The 16,180-nt window shown below is 35.2% G+C and overlaps 1 protein-coding gene across 4 annotated transcripts in view; it reads left to right on the forward strand.

Annotated features, from left to right (window-relative positions):
• Nucleotides 1-16,180, forward strand: part of LOC118196273 (multidrug resistance-associated protein 1-like) — a 148,702-nt gene that overhangs the window by 41,962 nt on the left and 90,560 nt on the right. For 3 of the 4 annotated variants that reach the window (XM_085809713.1, XM_085809712.1, XM_085809714.1), the window contains one exon: nt 9,422-9,559. In XM_085809713.1, the coding sequence (XP_085665839.1) occupies nt 9,422-9,559 (138 nt within the window). Of the gene's footprint in view, nt 1-353; nt 552-9,421; nt 9,560-16,180 lie in introns of those variants that run through there. The other variant, XM_085809715.1, reaches the window with a different exon arrangement.

Genomic DNA, 16,180 nt, shown 5'->3' on the forward strand with positions numbered 1-16,180 from the left:
TACCGATCGAACACGTCATTTGGAATACGTTGTCTTAACATGAGTGAAGTTTTTTTTTTTTTCGTATACAGTTAATCGCTGACAATTCTGTTCTATTTTACACACTGTTGCATCGTAAGTTAAATGAACATTTAGCAGAAAAAATTCGAATTTAAAGACTTTCGACGGCGCCTTTACTACTCATGACGTGCGAAGGAAAAAACAAAATAGCGGCGGGGACGAGACGCGAAGCCTTGTTCCTTGTTGTAAAGAGAGAAGTAGAGGGCGCTGCTTGGCAGTAGCGCAACTCATGTAAGTAGAAACGAAATGTCGTTTGATTAGGCAACATGATTTCTGTGAAGGTAGTCCACCTAACAATAGGACAGTTGTAAATATGTAAATATAACGAATAATAAATAACATTAGAAAAACTGAACCATCGGATGTTTAGTGATTGCTCTACGGGCCGCCACGGAAAAGTGCAGGTTCGTCACAATGGTGCATCGTACGGCAATGTTTGGATTTGTTAAAGTGAACTTCACGAGGAAGGATGTGTCCAGACCATGCCCTAGGTAAGAGCATGATTATTATTAAATTTTGAACGTGTTTGATTTGAATTTTGATAATTTGCAGTCTTGGGTACATTTGTGTATTAACGCGAAATGATGGCAGAACTACATAGATTAAAACGAAAGAGAACCGCATTGAGAACGGTAGTATCTAAACTATTAAAGAAAGTCGAGGATAGCTTAGCAAAGAAAGATACAAATGAATTATGCGAAGTGCATGAATTATTTATTAATAGAAAAGAAAAGTAATTTGAAAGAATTACACGAGGCAATTCATTCCGTAATTGAGATAGATTCTCTAGAAGCGGATATAGTTAGTTCTGAGGAATATCAGGAAAAATGTTCTCGAGCTATTAAACGAATTAATCGAATGTTGGAAGAGGATAAAATAAGTATTAAAGATCCTGAACAAAACTTGGTTAGACTGCAAAATGTACAAAGTATGGTAAAAGTTCCAAAACTAGTTTTAGAGAAATATTCAGGTGATCCTGAAAAATTTACGGAGTTTTGGAACAGTTACGAAAGCACTATAGACAAAAACGAAAGTCTTAGTAAGATAGAAAAATTCGCATACTTGAAAACATTACTTACAGGTGCCGCGAGTAATTTTAGTATCTTCATTAGAATTAAATGCAAAAAATTACGATGAGAGTATAAAAACTTTGAAGGATAGATTCGGGAAAAAAGAAATAATAATTAGTCAATTCATGAACAAACTGTTAAATTTAGAACCAGTAAGGAATTCAAATAATATTAATGCTTTACGTAGGTTATATGATGAAATCGAAATTGCAGTTCGGAATTTGGAAGCGCAAGGAGTTACGAAAGGTTCATTTGGTCAGTTATTAATACCTGTGTTGTTAAAAGCTATTCCAGAAGAGTTCGTTCTGGAATTTAATCGAAGGAAAAACCCAAATGAAGAAATTAAAGTTTCAGACTTGTTGGACTTCATAAAGCGGGAAATTGAATGTCGTGAAGCGTCGAGTTTATTGACGCGAGATAAAAGAAATACCTTGCCTCCACGTTTCGAACATGCTAAGTCTGATTATAAAAAAATTCACAGAAATGTACCTACGGCTGCCAGTTTCAATGCTGTTGATAATCGTGCATGCATCTTCTGCGAAAAGTCCCATAATTCATTTTCTTGTGATAAAAGCATTAAAGAAAAATTGTGTAAGTTACGTACTGAAAATAGATGCTTTATTTGTTTTCGAAAATATCACATTTGGAAATCGTGTAGGAATAAAACTAACTGCTTAAAATGCGGGTTTAAGTCGCATCATGAATCACTATGTACGAGTAGTTCAAATCGTAACAAAGCGCGAACGGCTTCAAATCAAAACATAAAAGAATTGTGCGAAAGCTCGCGAGATAATTCAGTAGATGAAACACAGAACTCCCCAAAGGAACACACGCTTTCTGTTGTTCCTTGTGATAAATCATTGAATAAAAATGCTTTATTGCAAACCTGTTCAGTGTTAGCTCATTATGACGGAAAGTCAGAGTTAATTAATTTAATTTTCGATTGTGGTGCTACACGAAGTTTTGTTCATATTAGTGTAGTTAAGGAATTAAACTTAAAATTTGTTGGAGAAGAAACATTGTCTATTTATTCTTTCGGAATGAAATACGCAGTACCTAAAACATATAAGGTTGTCGAATTCTGTGTTTCGGACGCGAAGCAAAAGAACAAAATAAAAATCAGCTGTCTCGTCACTGACGCCATTACGGCTGCGCATATGACCATGCTGTCAAAAGAAACACTAAAAATGATGAATGAGTGCGGATTGCGAATCGTTTGTTTATGTAAAGGAAGCGTTGGAATTCTAATAGGTGTGGATTATTACTGGAAGATGGTAAGGGGGGAAAAGATTCAATTAGGAAAGGAAATTTATGCGATTTCTACTATGTTTGGATGGGTCCCAGTTGGCCTTCAAGATAAAGAGAGCGAAATAGTATCTCAAAACACGGCAATAGTAAACCTTTCTTCTTGCGTAACTGATTCATTGAGATCGTTATGGACTTTAGATTTGATGGGCCTTACCGATGACTCAGCGATTTCTAACGAGGTGAGAGAAATGATTCAAAGCTTTGAAAAGGAAATACGGGTAGAAGGTAATAGGTACTATGTCAGTTTATTATGGAAATCGGAAGCAGGGCAATTAGAAAATAATTTCGGAGTCGCATTAAGACGATTTGAAAGTCTTAAAAATAGACTTATTAGAATTCCTGAGATTTATCAGCAGTATAAATCCGTAATTGAAGAGCAAATGAAGGAGGGTATAGTTGAGAAGTGTTCACAGGAAATAACGGAGGCATCGTATTTTATGCCGCACAGGGAAATAATAAAACCTAAGGAAACCACAAGTTGTAGGATTGTTTACGACGCGAGCTCTTCTAGAACTAAAGGTGTAAAGTCCTTAAATGATTTTTTAGACATTGGACCTAGTTTGATCCCCGTGGTTTTGGACATAATTTTGAAATTTCGGAAATATGAAATTGCTTTCAGCGGAGATTTAGCTAAGGCCTTTTTAATGATAGGAATCTTAGAAAAGGATAGGGAATATTTAAAATTTCTTTGGTTCGGGAATAGTGAGGAAAAATATAAAGTTTTAAGGTTTAAACGTCTTCCATTCGGACTTTGCTGTAGTCCAGCAATTTTAGCGATGACGATAAAATTCCACATTAAAAAATATAAAAGCACAAATCCAGAAAGTTATGATATGTTAGATTCCTCGTTATATGTAGACGATTTATACTACGGTGCAGACACTATTGAAGATGCATGTCGATTATCCTCAGACGCGGTTAAGATTTTTAAAGACGCTGAGATGAATTTGAGAAAATTAAGGTCAAATTCCGAGGAACTTAATTCCTGGTGGATTGGAAAAGGTTATAACATAGAACCAGCTAAAGAGTCAAAATTTTTGGGCATGATCTGGAACTCTGAAGCAGATGAGATCAAGTTGAATTGCGAATTTTTAGGAAATTTATCCCATGACAGTGCTGAGGTCACAAAAAATACTATTCTCCAAAGGGTGGCCAAAGTTTACGATCCAATTGGTGTGTTTCAACCCTTTGTGATGAAAATGAAAATTCTGTTACAAAAAATTTGGACATTAGGTGTGGACTGGGATGATACCCTTCCATTAGAAATAATTAAGGACTGGAGTCGCTGGCAAGCTGAATTAAAGGTGTTGGAGGAGTTTTCTCTTCCAAGAAAATATTTTGGTAGTAGTGAAAAATCTAATGTTAGTCTTCATGTATTTGCTGACGCTAGCCCTAAAGCGTACGGCGCAGTAGCATACTTTAGATACCTTGATTCAGAAAACATCATTTGCACCAGTTTCATTACCGCAAAGGGTCGCGTAGCTCCACTCAAGACTATGACTTTACCTCGTTTGGAGTTGATGGCTGCTTTAGTAGCCGCCAAATTGTCTATGTATTTGACAAAGCTGTTTCCTGAACTGTGTCATCAAAAGTTTCTTTGGAGTGATAGCCAAATAACTATCTACTGGATAAAGGGATGTGCAAAAAACTGGAAACCCTTTGTATCAAACCGAGTTTCTGATATTCAGTCACTCACGGATCCTGAATGCTGGTTTCACTGCAGTGGGAGTGAAAACCCTGCTGACCTTTTATCTCGAGGAGAAAATGCCTTTAATCTTGTGAGAAGTTCCCTTTGGTTACAGGGACCTAACTGGCTGTCTCAACCTGAAAGTGTTTGGCCAGTAAATAAACAGACCAACATCGACGAGAAGAGCGTTCAGAACGAAGCAAGGGTGCAAACATCTCTTCATGTTTCTGTTCAAGACGTAGAATCTTCGGCATTACTACAGTTAACGCGATTCAGCAGGCTGCTGAAGGTGTATCGAATTACGGCTTATGTTATGCGGTTTGCCAACAATATAAAACGAAATTCAGTGAAAGTCAAAGGTCCATTAAGCTCTGTTGAGATTTCACGAGCTGAGTTCTATTGGGTAAATGTTACACAGCGAAAATACTTTGCGAAAGAGATTCTAGATCTATCAAGTGGAAAATGCTTAGAAAAGACATCGTCGATTTATTTACTTAACCCAGAATTGGATACCCATGGTCTTCTGCGTTTAAAGGGCAGACTTCAATTCTCAGACTTTGCTTTCGAAGAAAAACACCCATGGCTGTTACCTTATAAAGATAGATACAGTGAACTACTAAATTTTGAGTCTCATAACAAATTGTTTCATGCTGGAGTCGAAGCTACCTTAGCCGATATTAGAGAAAAGTTTTGGATCATAAAAGGACGCCAATTCGTCAAGTCCACGTTAAGTAAGTGCTTTTTGTGTAAACGGTACAAGGTGCGTGCCGGTACACAGGAAACCGCTCCTTTACCACCTGATCGTGTTCTTCAATCATCTCCATTTTCTGTAACAGGGCTGGATTATGCTGGTCCCTTTTTTACAAAGGACAGCAAGAATAAACATTATCTGCTTTTGTTTACATGTGCTACAACTCGAGCTTTACATCTAGAACTTGTCCCTTCTATGAGTGTGGAGAATTTCATGCTTGCGTTTCGCAGGTTTATTTCTCGTCGTGGATTGTGCTCAACGATATATTCTGACAATGCCAAGACATTCAAATGTGCTGATCTCGAGTTGCGAAAAATTTGGAAGTGTATTCAACATCCATCTGTACAAAATTTGTTTTCTTCCCACGGTATAACATGGAAGTTTATTGTGGAAAAAGGAGCATGGTGGGGAGGGTTCTGGGAAAGGCATTTTAGAACGATCAAAACTTGTTTAAGGAAAATAGTTGGACGTTCTAGTCTCTGTTTGAATGAGCTAGAAACAGTCTTCGTAGAAATCGAAGCCATAATTAATTCAAGACCCATAACGTATGTGTACAATGACCCTTCAGAACCCTCACCGCTAACTCCTGCTCATTTCTTAATTGGTAAACGTTTACTTTCTCTTCCAGTTACAAGAGTGTGAAGATAAGACTTGATTGGGTCTAGACATTCCTTGATCAAAAGGTATAAACATCAACAAACCTTGTTAAACCACTTTTGGAATAGGTGGAGGAAGGATTACTTGCTTTCTTTAAGATCTGTGAATTTATATCCACCTACTAAAGTGTCTGGTCAGTTTAATGTTAATGACGTAGTCCTTGTACATGACGACCGTTTACCTAGGAATTTGTGGACACTAGGTAAGATAATAGAAACTTATCCTGGCAGAGATGGTCAGGTTCGCTCGTGTCTCATTAAAACTCAAACAGGTAATCTAAAGAGACCAGTACAATTGCTGTACAACCTTGAAGTGCATAATTAGTAGTAAAGAGTTACAGTGTAATAATCTGATTTATTGTTTGCACATATATCATCTTCTGAATATCTTTATTGATTGTTGCTAAATGTAGTTTAGTTTATATAATTCCCTCGAATTTTGATTTAGTATAATGTTTCTTATTTAGTAATTACTTTATAAGTTGATTTAACATGTTTAAACATTACTTAATTGTTATTTGTAATTTGATGTAGTTTATAGAGTATTCAAATGTTGTGTTTGATTTAGAAATACTGGTTTATTTTGTTTTCGGTTTGTGTGAACTTAGAGTTCACAGGTGGGGAGTGTTGTAAAGAGAGAAGTAGAGGGCGCTGCTTGGCAGTAGCGCAACGCATGTAAGTAGAAACGAAATGTCGTTTGATTAGGCAACATGATTTCTGTGAAGGTAGTCCACCTAACAATAGGACAGTTGTAAATATGTAAATATAACGAATAATAAATAACATTAGAAAAATTGAACCATCGGATGTTTAGTGATTGCTCTACGGGCCGCCACGGAAAAGTGCAGGTTCGTCACATTCCTTGCAGCGCGCCACGAAATAGCAGCGAAAAGTCATTTAAGACTTTATGCACTCGCGCTAAGCGATGAAGATTATTTATCGAAGCTGCCGTATAAAAGCTTGCTTTTACAAGACTCATTTTCTCATACAATTCCAAGATACATATATTATAGGAACGTTCATGAAGATATACTATATTTGAAATAAGAATCACTAATTTCGTGGATTGTTAAATATGTGGGTGAGTCAAAAACCACTGTTTTCAAATGTGAGCATATAAAATACGCAAAAGCAAACCACTGCTGTAGTGGTGTCACCATGGTCTACTATAGTTTAGCTGAGATGGAGCCTTGATTCGTAAAACATTTTATTACCTAAGTGAAATGTCAATAAGGAAAATTACCGATACTGGGTTTCAGAAAATCCACAAAACCATTAGAACCATCTTCGGAATGCTAAAGTTACTATATGGTATAAAAACCTTGCCATGGATAATAAGATACCAAACTCTAATTAGACTCTAATCACAGTGTGTCTAATATGCTCCGAAAAATTTAATTTAACTGTCCATTATAACCACGAGGTATTTTGCCCTGCTCCTTCCATTTAGTTTTGTTACCTAAATATAAATCAGGTCCGACATGTTTCGAAGTAAAAAAACTAATATATAATTTTTGAATTATTGATGATTGTTCGTGGCTCAGGATTGAATAATCTTCAAAGAACTATTCATATTACTCTCAAGCTGCTGTTTCTGTCTTTGATAGTTTCAAGTTTCCCTCCATATCACGAAGTCATCAGTAAACATACTCACTTGGATATTCCCAACCTCTTTCAATCTCTTCTTGAGATTATTGACATACATGTTGAAGCGCATGGGGCTACTCACTGAACCCTGTGAAAGGCCGATATTAGACTGTCTGTATTTGTACTCTAGTATATTGTTTCAACTAGTCTTAACCCATCTCTGAGTTACAAATCTTCCAATCTAGTCCAGTATTTTTCCTTCTTTTTTCCTTGTTCTCCTAATTTGCTTAGGAGACTTTTTTTTTCTCCTTTAAACAGTATCATAGGCTTCCTGGAAATCCACAAATGCTGTTGAGAAGCGTTTTTTAGAATTGAAGCCCAATTTTTGGCATGAAAACATTTCATGATAGAGTTAAAGGTGGAGACACCATTTCTAAAACTAACCTGCTCATTCTGTATCATTTCATTAGTTTCCAGAAAAAATTTCAATTTAGTAGTCAACATTCGTTCAAACGTTTTGCCAAGTCTGAAGTCAGAGATATAGGTTTTTACGCCTCTATTGGTTATCTTTTTTATGATACCCATAGACTTGACCCAATCAGTTGGGATATTAATTTTACTATTCCAAAATGTATTGTAGATTGTCAAAAGGGTATTTTAGGTCTTAGGTCTCAGATATTTTAAAAACTCTGGAAAGATAGTCTGAACGCGGTTGTCTCTTCACCTTTAATTTTTTATATCCCCTTTTAATTCATCTATTGAAAAGTTATTAAAGATTCTCTTTTTGGCTACAGTTAGGGCATTAGTCGCTCTTCTGACACTTCATTGCGCCATCTCTGTGGTCTGTGGGTAGAAATATTTAAGAAGAGTATATTGAATTTCTCTGCTATGCCTCTAAAATCTGTTAGCCCCATGTCTTCAACCCTCATAGGGTGATTTAATTTAACTCTTTTCCTATTGCTTAATGTATTCAAAAGTTTATAAGCTCTTTTCTCCCTCTGTTCTCTTATTCATTCTATTTAGATACTCATTCCAAGATTGTCTTTTAGTCTCATTAAATTTTCGTTTCATTAATGCGAACTCCTTTCTCCATCTAATAACAGTCTGCCTCTGAGGTCTTCTCCTCCGTCATGTCTGCTTCCACTCTGGCCTTATCTCTCGTTTCGCTTTGTATGGAGAGCTCAACATTCCAAAAAAATTTTAATTTGAAAGAACATCCTCGTGGGATGTTCCTTTTTGCACATTTTAGTAAGATTACCATTACCTGGGTCACCTAGCACAAATGCCTTCCAGTTATCAATAATATTTGAAGTAATCATAGCCAGGTCTGCTTTTATCAAATTCCCACTACAGTACATAAAAGTCTTAGGATCATTTTCATTATATAATATGAACTGTCAATTTGAATCCGCATAATCCTTCACTATTTCTGCGACACTGTTATAGTAAGCATAAGCCCAGCTGGAGGAAGCGTCGCTAAAGTCATCCACGATAACAGAGTTCCTCAAAAGCGTCAGTGTGTCCAAATTTAAAATTTTGTTATTTGTCATATTAATTTGTGCTTTATCTTTTTAAAGGGAAATAGCCATTATCTTTGCATAAGTATGGTCGTTCATCTATTTTACAATTTTAAAAGACGATGCCAAATTTTGCTTAATCGCAATAAGTATACCACTGGCTGTTTGTCTTTTCTCATAAAGTTCGTATACTTTATAGTTTTTAATGTCATAATATTTTGTTCCGCGATGTTAGCGCCTTGAACAACCAGCGCATCCACGTCCTTCTTCACAACAATCTTCTTTAATTCAGAGAAATATAGTTCCTGAAGGGCCACCTGCATTCCATTGAAGACCCATAAATAAGGTAAACGATTCACGTCGCTGAAACAACATTCGATAGCGAGCAGCCATAGCTTCTGTTATTCATTTAGCACCACCCAGGAGGCATATGTGACTTTAGGAATGTCACGAGTAACGTTACCCTCTCCATTATTGTGTTAAAAGCTAGTATATGCAGCTAATTTTTGAGACTATGCTTCAGTGTGCAATAAAATTCTTGCCATTTTTAGATGGTAGTAATGTAATAAGATATACCTTAGTAAATTCAGACCTTATGTAATATACAAGAAAACGCATACTTTTCTCTGGCATTCTTATTTCTTTCCAAAAACCGTCATTTATGTCTGACTCGCCATATAAGTATCATTTTATTTTCTGTAATTATTGTATATTTGTATCAAGAAAATAAACATGTACTTAATACATATTTATAACAGTAGCTTTTCACTCAAATGTGTTTTCAGATAGCAGCTCTATGCCTACTTATAAGGCACATCAACTTTGGACAAACGTATTCAAACTCATTATCAGTATATTGGATTCTCCAGTCTATTGCAGTATTACCTTTTCATGCTGCCTTAGCTGTTGAAGAGTATTATCAGGTAATTTGTTTAATATGTTCCAGGTTTTTTTTTGCTTATTACACAACTTTTATCCAAATTTACAAATTTAAGAACGCTCATAGCACTTAAATATAGTTAGCTCTGAAGTTGTAACTGAAGCAGTTAAAATTTTTCATAATTGAATATTATTTAATGTGATGGATAATAATTTGAACCTTTTGATAGCTATTTTGCGTGCTTGTGTTTAGTAAGTATTATGCATTTATATTTAATAACTTTTCTTATTTATACACTTTGTTTGAAAAAGGTTGTTACACTCTTTCCTAAAGAATGTGGCCACTTTCTGTAGATTCTAGGTATGAGTTTCCAAAGATTAGGATTATTATATAGATTCTACGTTAATATCCAAATTTCTGGAAATAAGGGGGGGGGAATTTACGAAAATGCTTTAAAAAATGTGGGTAAGAGGATTGTATAACATACGTTTTACATAGCCACGTATAGCAAATAGTAAATGTAACAATAACTTAAATACAAAATTGGCTTCTTACATTAACATGTAAAATTCGCGACGCTATTAGTAATTAATGCCCTCTTCGGTCAAGTTACAAATCTAAAAATAGTGCTATTGATCCAGTGGAGTGTTTTCAACATGTGCAATGGGAATACGAGCCAGTTCACCTTAAAAAGTCCTCCTTTTAGGCAGATGCACTCATGTGCTTTGCCATATTCGAGTAACATATCCTGATACAATGCAGCCTTTTACAGTTATATAGTCCAGCAACACTTTCTCTGTACTTGTTGCTTGCATTGCTTCTGAATTCTTATAATTGTTCTGGTATGTTGGAAATATTAAACCTGTGACCTCATTCCCGATTACTTCCGCGAATTTTCCTCATAAAATAATTTAATGAATAAAGACTTTTGTACTTAACATTTTATATTTAACTTAATAAATTATAATGAACATATGAACTAAAATTTTGCTCTACATGTACAGTAGAAATAGATTTTATATCCGCGAAGTCCTCTTACCACAGTACTGAAAATACTATCTTTAAATTCTCTATCTTAGCTTGAGAAAGTCTGTAACTGGAAGTACATGTTTAAGATCAATATTTAGGGAATCAAACCTATAACTGTAACGAACTTTGGCAAATAGTCTGTATTGTCTGTTTACATTACCGGTTTGGGCGTGTAGGAAAGAAAGCTTAATTCATTTGCTTAAAAAGGGTAATCAAGTTTGCCGAGATACATCACTTTATTTAGCATTTCGGTAAGATTTTACCGCAGTCTCTTTTTATTTCAGTCTTTAAATGCTCAGTGTGCACAAGCGAACCCCTCTCCCTCCAACAAAAGATAAGTCACAATGTTTCCCGTTTCTAATAAATTATAAAGAATATAAGTATTGACACAGTAGAAAGAAGAAATCATACAAACATTCCTTTTCCCTCTAAAATGGAAACTGAACATTAATGGAACACCGTTGATGTCTACGAGTGATGAGTGGACTCTATAATATTATTCACTTCTTCTTACTGGGCATTTGATAAATTTGTTTAGGTCAAAGCTGAACAATCAGAATAGTTAAGCCTAACAACTCAAAACAGAAAATGATTCGTTTGGTTTCCTATCATAATTGTTTGATATTTAGTCAATATTTTCGTAATTATTTTTAATTTTTGGTAATAACGTAGTGAATTAGAGTTTGCGTATGTTTTTAAAATATGCCGCGTAAGATATATAGTACGAATAGCTGAGCAACGTGCTGTTCAGGGAAGCAAGTATTCCGATTGGCTACTGAGCTGTATTGTGAAACTTGAGAACTTTGGAATGTCATACCTGTATTTCCAGTGACTACTGGGCACGACTGTCATTCGCTAGCGAAGGTTGTCCAACAAAGCCGAGCAGTATTTTAGTTAAAACTTAACAAACAAAATGCTTTTTTAATGCTTAAGGGTGCATTCAACAACAGCGGATAAATTAATTTTTACCTGAGTAACAAAGTGCTCACTTATAACTTGAATATATCGTAGTATAGAAAATATGTATGACATTATGATTACGTAGTACACTTCATAAATTACATTTATGAAACGCACTAATACAACTACAATAGTGTACACTATTTCACAGAAAGTGTTTCTTTCAATCATTATGTTAATGATTATTTCCATGTAGGCAAGGTATTTAACGAATTTATATGTAATCTGTTACTAAAATTATTTTTGTCTTTACTGTGCACTAATAATGCTTTCTGTATCGAAACAACAATGCATGGTCGTATCACCATTGGCGTGAGTTCCTCTTCAGCTTTCTTATGTATTTCAAATTGGGAAAATTTGGAAACCTGTGACTGGCTCCAGTTCCGGAATTAAAGAAACACAATTTATATTCATTTTGAGTAGAGTTTTATTTAACCACTATGGGCTTCACAATCAAGCTACAAAACTATATTTACTGAGTGTTGGAAAGGGAATGATACAATTGACCATGGCACTTCTTTCAATACATCTCGATTCCCAAACATGCCCCCAGGATTTAGTAATGTCTATCTAGAGTCATTGTTCCAAACACGTTCTTCGCTGCTATTATTCAACTCTACAATTTAAGCACGATGTGATTTTAAGTAACGTGACATTGACGGGTGATGATACTGTGTTTTTGTTTGTTCATAATTTGAAGAAATTATTAAAGTTAGTTTTAGATATTAGAGCTCTTAAGCTAAGAGATTTAATTTAGAAAAAGCTTTTAAGCTAGCTTTTTCTAAATTAAACCTGAAAATGCTATATTTGATTTCAGCCTTTCGCGCGAATAGAGACTGCTTGTAACAGCATCGAACTATGTCACTTTGAAAGTCTTAAAATCACGTTCGTAAAAAAAAGTGGGGAGAAAAGTATAGGCAGTTGCCTATACTTAGACATGTTACTTTACCGAGGAAATGGTTGAAAATTTAAGCGAAGTATAATGGAGTGAGAAAGCAATAAAAATCAAAGGTAAAGAAACTGCCAGTTTTTTAATATGCCTTTGAGAGACAAAACGGAACCCAGCAAAATGTAGGTCAAAATCAACGTTTAATTAATACTTTGTATTCATACTTTTTGTATTTGACTGCTTGTAATCTATTCTTCTTTGATGAAACCCAAGCCTTGGTTGTATCATTGGATATCTTTTTGCCATTCTTACAGGAGTATACGCTTAACCTTGCCAGTGTTATGGACATAAAATTCCGTGTGGAAGGGTGGCCTTTCGTATTCATTACACATGAAAATTTCGCCTGTTTTCAATGTATTCGATTTCAGATTGGATGTATATTGAAAGACAAGGAATCAAGGTACAATGTGAGAGTCATTTTTAATTATAATCAGGAAAATGTCATTTATTCATGGCATTTTTAGGAACTTAAATTCCAGGGCTAAACCCGTAATGCTCGGAAGGAACTTCCTCTTTAGACGACATTTTGTGTTCCCTGACAACTAGGTCCAGTTGGTGCCATCAATTTTCAGCTAGGTTAACGTCCGACTGAAGTGGTATTATCAGCTGGCGAGGTGTATTATAGAATAACCATTTCCCTGTTTTATTTTCTGTATACTTGGGGTCATTGCCCTGCTGAATCAAAACGTTTCCAAGCCAAAAGTTTGAGCACTTGCCTTTAAATTACAGCGCAGTATGTGGATGTACTTAAGTTGTGCAATTTTGCGTTCAATGAAGTACAGGCTTCCAACTCCATTAGCTGACATACAGCCCCAAACCAAGATTCCCCCTCCTCCATGTTTCACAGTAGGTGTTGAATTTCGTGTTTCTAGTTCAGTGCTTGGTTTTCTCCATACATATCGCCTTCCATCACTCTAAAAAATGTTGAATTTCGATTCATCCGAGAATATGACTTTATTCCAAATTTCTACTGACTGACTGACATAAGCTTTTGCAAATTCTAGTCTCTTTCTGTTTCTTTGTCGCTACTCTTCCGTAACAATCATTTTCATGTAAAACACTACACATTATCTGTACACTAGATGATGACATACTTGCTACTTACAGGGCTAACTGGGGTGGACCTATTTTGGGATTTTTTCTGATTTTTCTCGTAATTTCAAGTTTTTCCTTTTGGAAAATATTCGACGCAATCTGGTTCTAACGTTCTCTGTTGAACCTGGTTCGTTCAGTTGCTTTCCAATAGCACGATATGTTAAGCCCTTATTTCTAATATGAACAATAGTATTTTTAACTCTGACGACTAAATCTTTTGATTTCGAAGACATTTTTGCATAGTATCAAAAAAGATATAAATGTTTTGAAGTAATACTGCTGACTTTATACTAACAACGATCTGTCTTTTCAGTTCAAAGTCATCTATCTCATTGCTCACTAGTTAATAATAAATAAATAGCTTATTGAAAACTAACACATGCTAGTAATTTACGGAATGTATTTTACTTTGCTATTGAGATGAAGTACCGCAACATTTTAACTGTCAATAACTAATATTTGAATATTTTGTCACCTAATAATAGACGGCATATTTAATACCTGTCTTCTGAGCAAACGCATTTTAATAAACATTTAAAACTGTGGGATCTTTAAAGAAAACTTTATAATAGTCCTTAATAATAGCTTAGATTATATGAATCTGCAAAGCCACAAGGACTATCTGTCTAAGAAGAGGAATGCTTTCGTGGAGGACTTTGAGGGAAACTGTCTCGTATTCACGCTACATATGTAGGAAACGAATCATGCAGAAAATCCCTTTGCCTGGTTTCGAACCCAAAGCAGGTCGAGCTACCAGTATTTAGCGGTCTTAACCATTCGTGGTGGAGCATTCTTGATAATAAAAAGGTTGTCAAGATAGCTGTCAATTTTCCTGATCACTTTGGCAATGCAATTATTTGCAATATGGGATTCATTTCTTGTACAGCAGTTTCTTCAATGCCCTCAGCCCACCAGCCGTACGCGGAACACTGATAGTTCAGCCCTGTTTCGCATCCCGGCGAACAGACTGTGGCTACATAGCAGTTTCCGTGCTTTTCCCATGTATAATGTGAATCTGAGCCAGTTTCCCGTAAGTGCCCCATGAAGGCATCCGTTCTATTCTTAAGCAGTTAGCTCTGGTTTGCTTTGCTGTATTCAAGTACTCTAAGAAGTTGCTTGTTAGATGTGCTGATTGCTGCACCACAAACGTAGGGAATGTCTTTAATTTTTTGAATTTTTATTGTGAAAAAGCAGGTTAAGTTAATTAAAAATAATCTTTGATAGCATAATTCGCTGTTATTATTCCCATTGAGATAAACTTTGATAGCATTATTCGCTGTTATTATTCCCATTGAGATAAACTTTGAGAATAATTAATGGCAGACTATTCTTTTTATTTTATTTATTAAAATTTTCTGCGACCCACAGAGAAAAGTACATTTGTTGGCATGTAGGTAAATACAACTTTATTTCTTACTGCAACTGCGACCGAACCGTAAAGTAGCTGAACACTGGTAGTACTGCACTGGTAGTGGCTGCAGGGACGCTTTCGGGACTTTACACATGTGTAATATGAATAAGAACCAGTTTCTCTCGAGTCCTCAACGAAGAAATCCTTTTCCACAGGCTGATAACTCTCGATTTGCTTTGGCAACCTAACCGAACACCAGTGCCCTGAAATTGTCTTCAGGGTCTACAAAGAACCATTCAAACCAGATGCAGTTGACATTTATTCCAAGGAATGGATATCTTTTGGAGATTTTATCACAGTAGTTTTAGGTTTTAATTAAATTATGCCCAAAGGATTATAAATCTCCTTTATTTGAAAATGCTTTAATCGATTAGATTTATTTTTAAATGTTTTCGAAAATTTGTATTCTAATTCTTTTGCACTATATATTTTTATGCTGTTAATTAATAACAGTGTGTCAGGGTACCTGTATGCCCTTTTATGAAAGCTGGATATGATACAATACGCAAGCAAAATACTTATCGAAGAATGGTTTTAAAAATGAAAAATGTTTTATTTTCCTTGGAATTTAGAAGCTGAGATAGGTTTTGCAATGACTGCAGCGTATGATTGCTCAGCACATACTGCTTTCTCATAGTTTTGACATGTCTTCCTTATTTTTGAGAGTCGTTCATAGAACATTAACCATAGGGGAAACTGTTGCTATCGATGGGCCACTTTTACAAAATGATCCTTTTAATCGTTAAATTTAGCATATTTATAGTTTTGTACATGTTAATGTAACTATTACTTTCAATACTAAACATATCTAGGAATAGACGTTATAGTTATGAAATCTTCAATAAATATTAGAAAAATAAAAAATGGGTTCTACTGGCCCATTGAAGGAAACTTGTCGCCTTCACTGATCCGCCGTCACTGAAAATACTTTGAAATGTACTTATGGCTTTGCATTACTCGCAAGAAATCCAGTAGCTGGATTTAGTTTAGTCTTTACAATCATCAAATAGGCCCAGTGTAAGAATCTACGAAATAACATTGAATTTTGTTTAATAGAAACAATTTAATGAAAATGAGAATTTAAGGGTAATTTGTAGTTAGATTAGTATAAAAAGAACAATAACCATAACTTGAACACTTTCAAATATCATGAAATAATTATTAAGCCTACTATTAATATTAAGCTGCAAATCCTACATGGTATGGGCTTGGATCATGAT

The sequence above is a fragment of the Stegodyphus dumicola genome, chromosome X2, assembly GCF_044657685.1.
Source record: "Stegodyphus dumicola isolate Sdum_Otavi_A_Nest chromosome X2, ASM4465768v1".
NCBI classification, from domain to species: Eukaryota; Metazoa; Arthropoda; class Arachnida; order Araneae; family Eresidae; genus Stegodyphus; species Stegodyphus dumicola.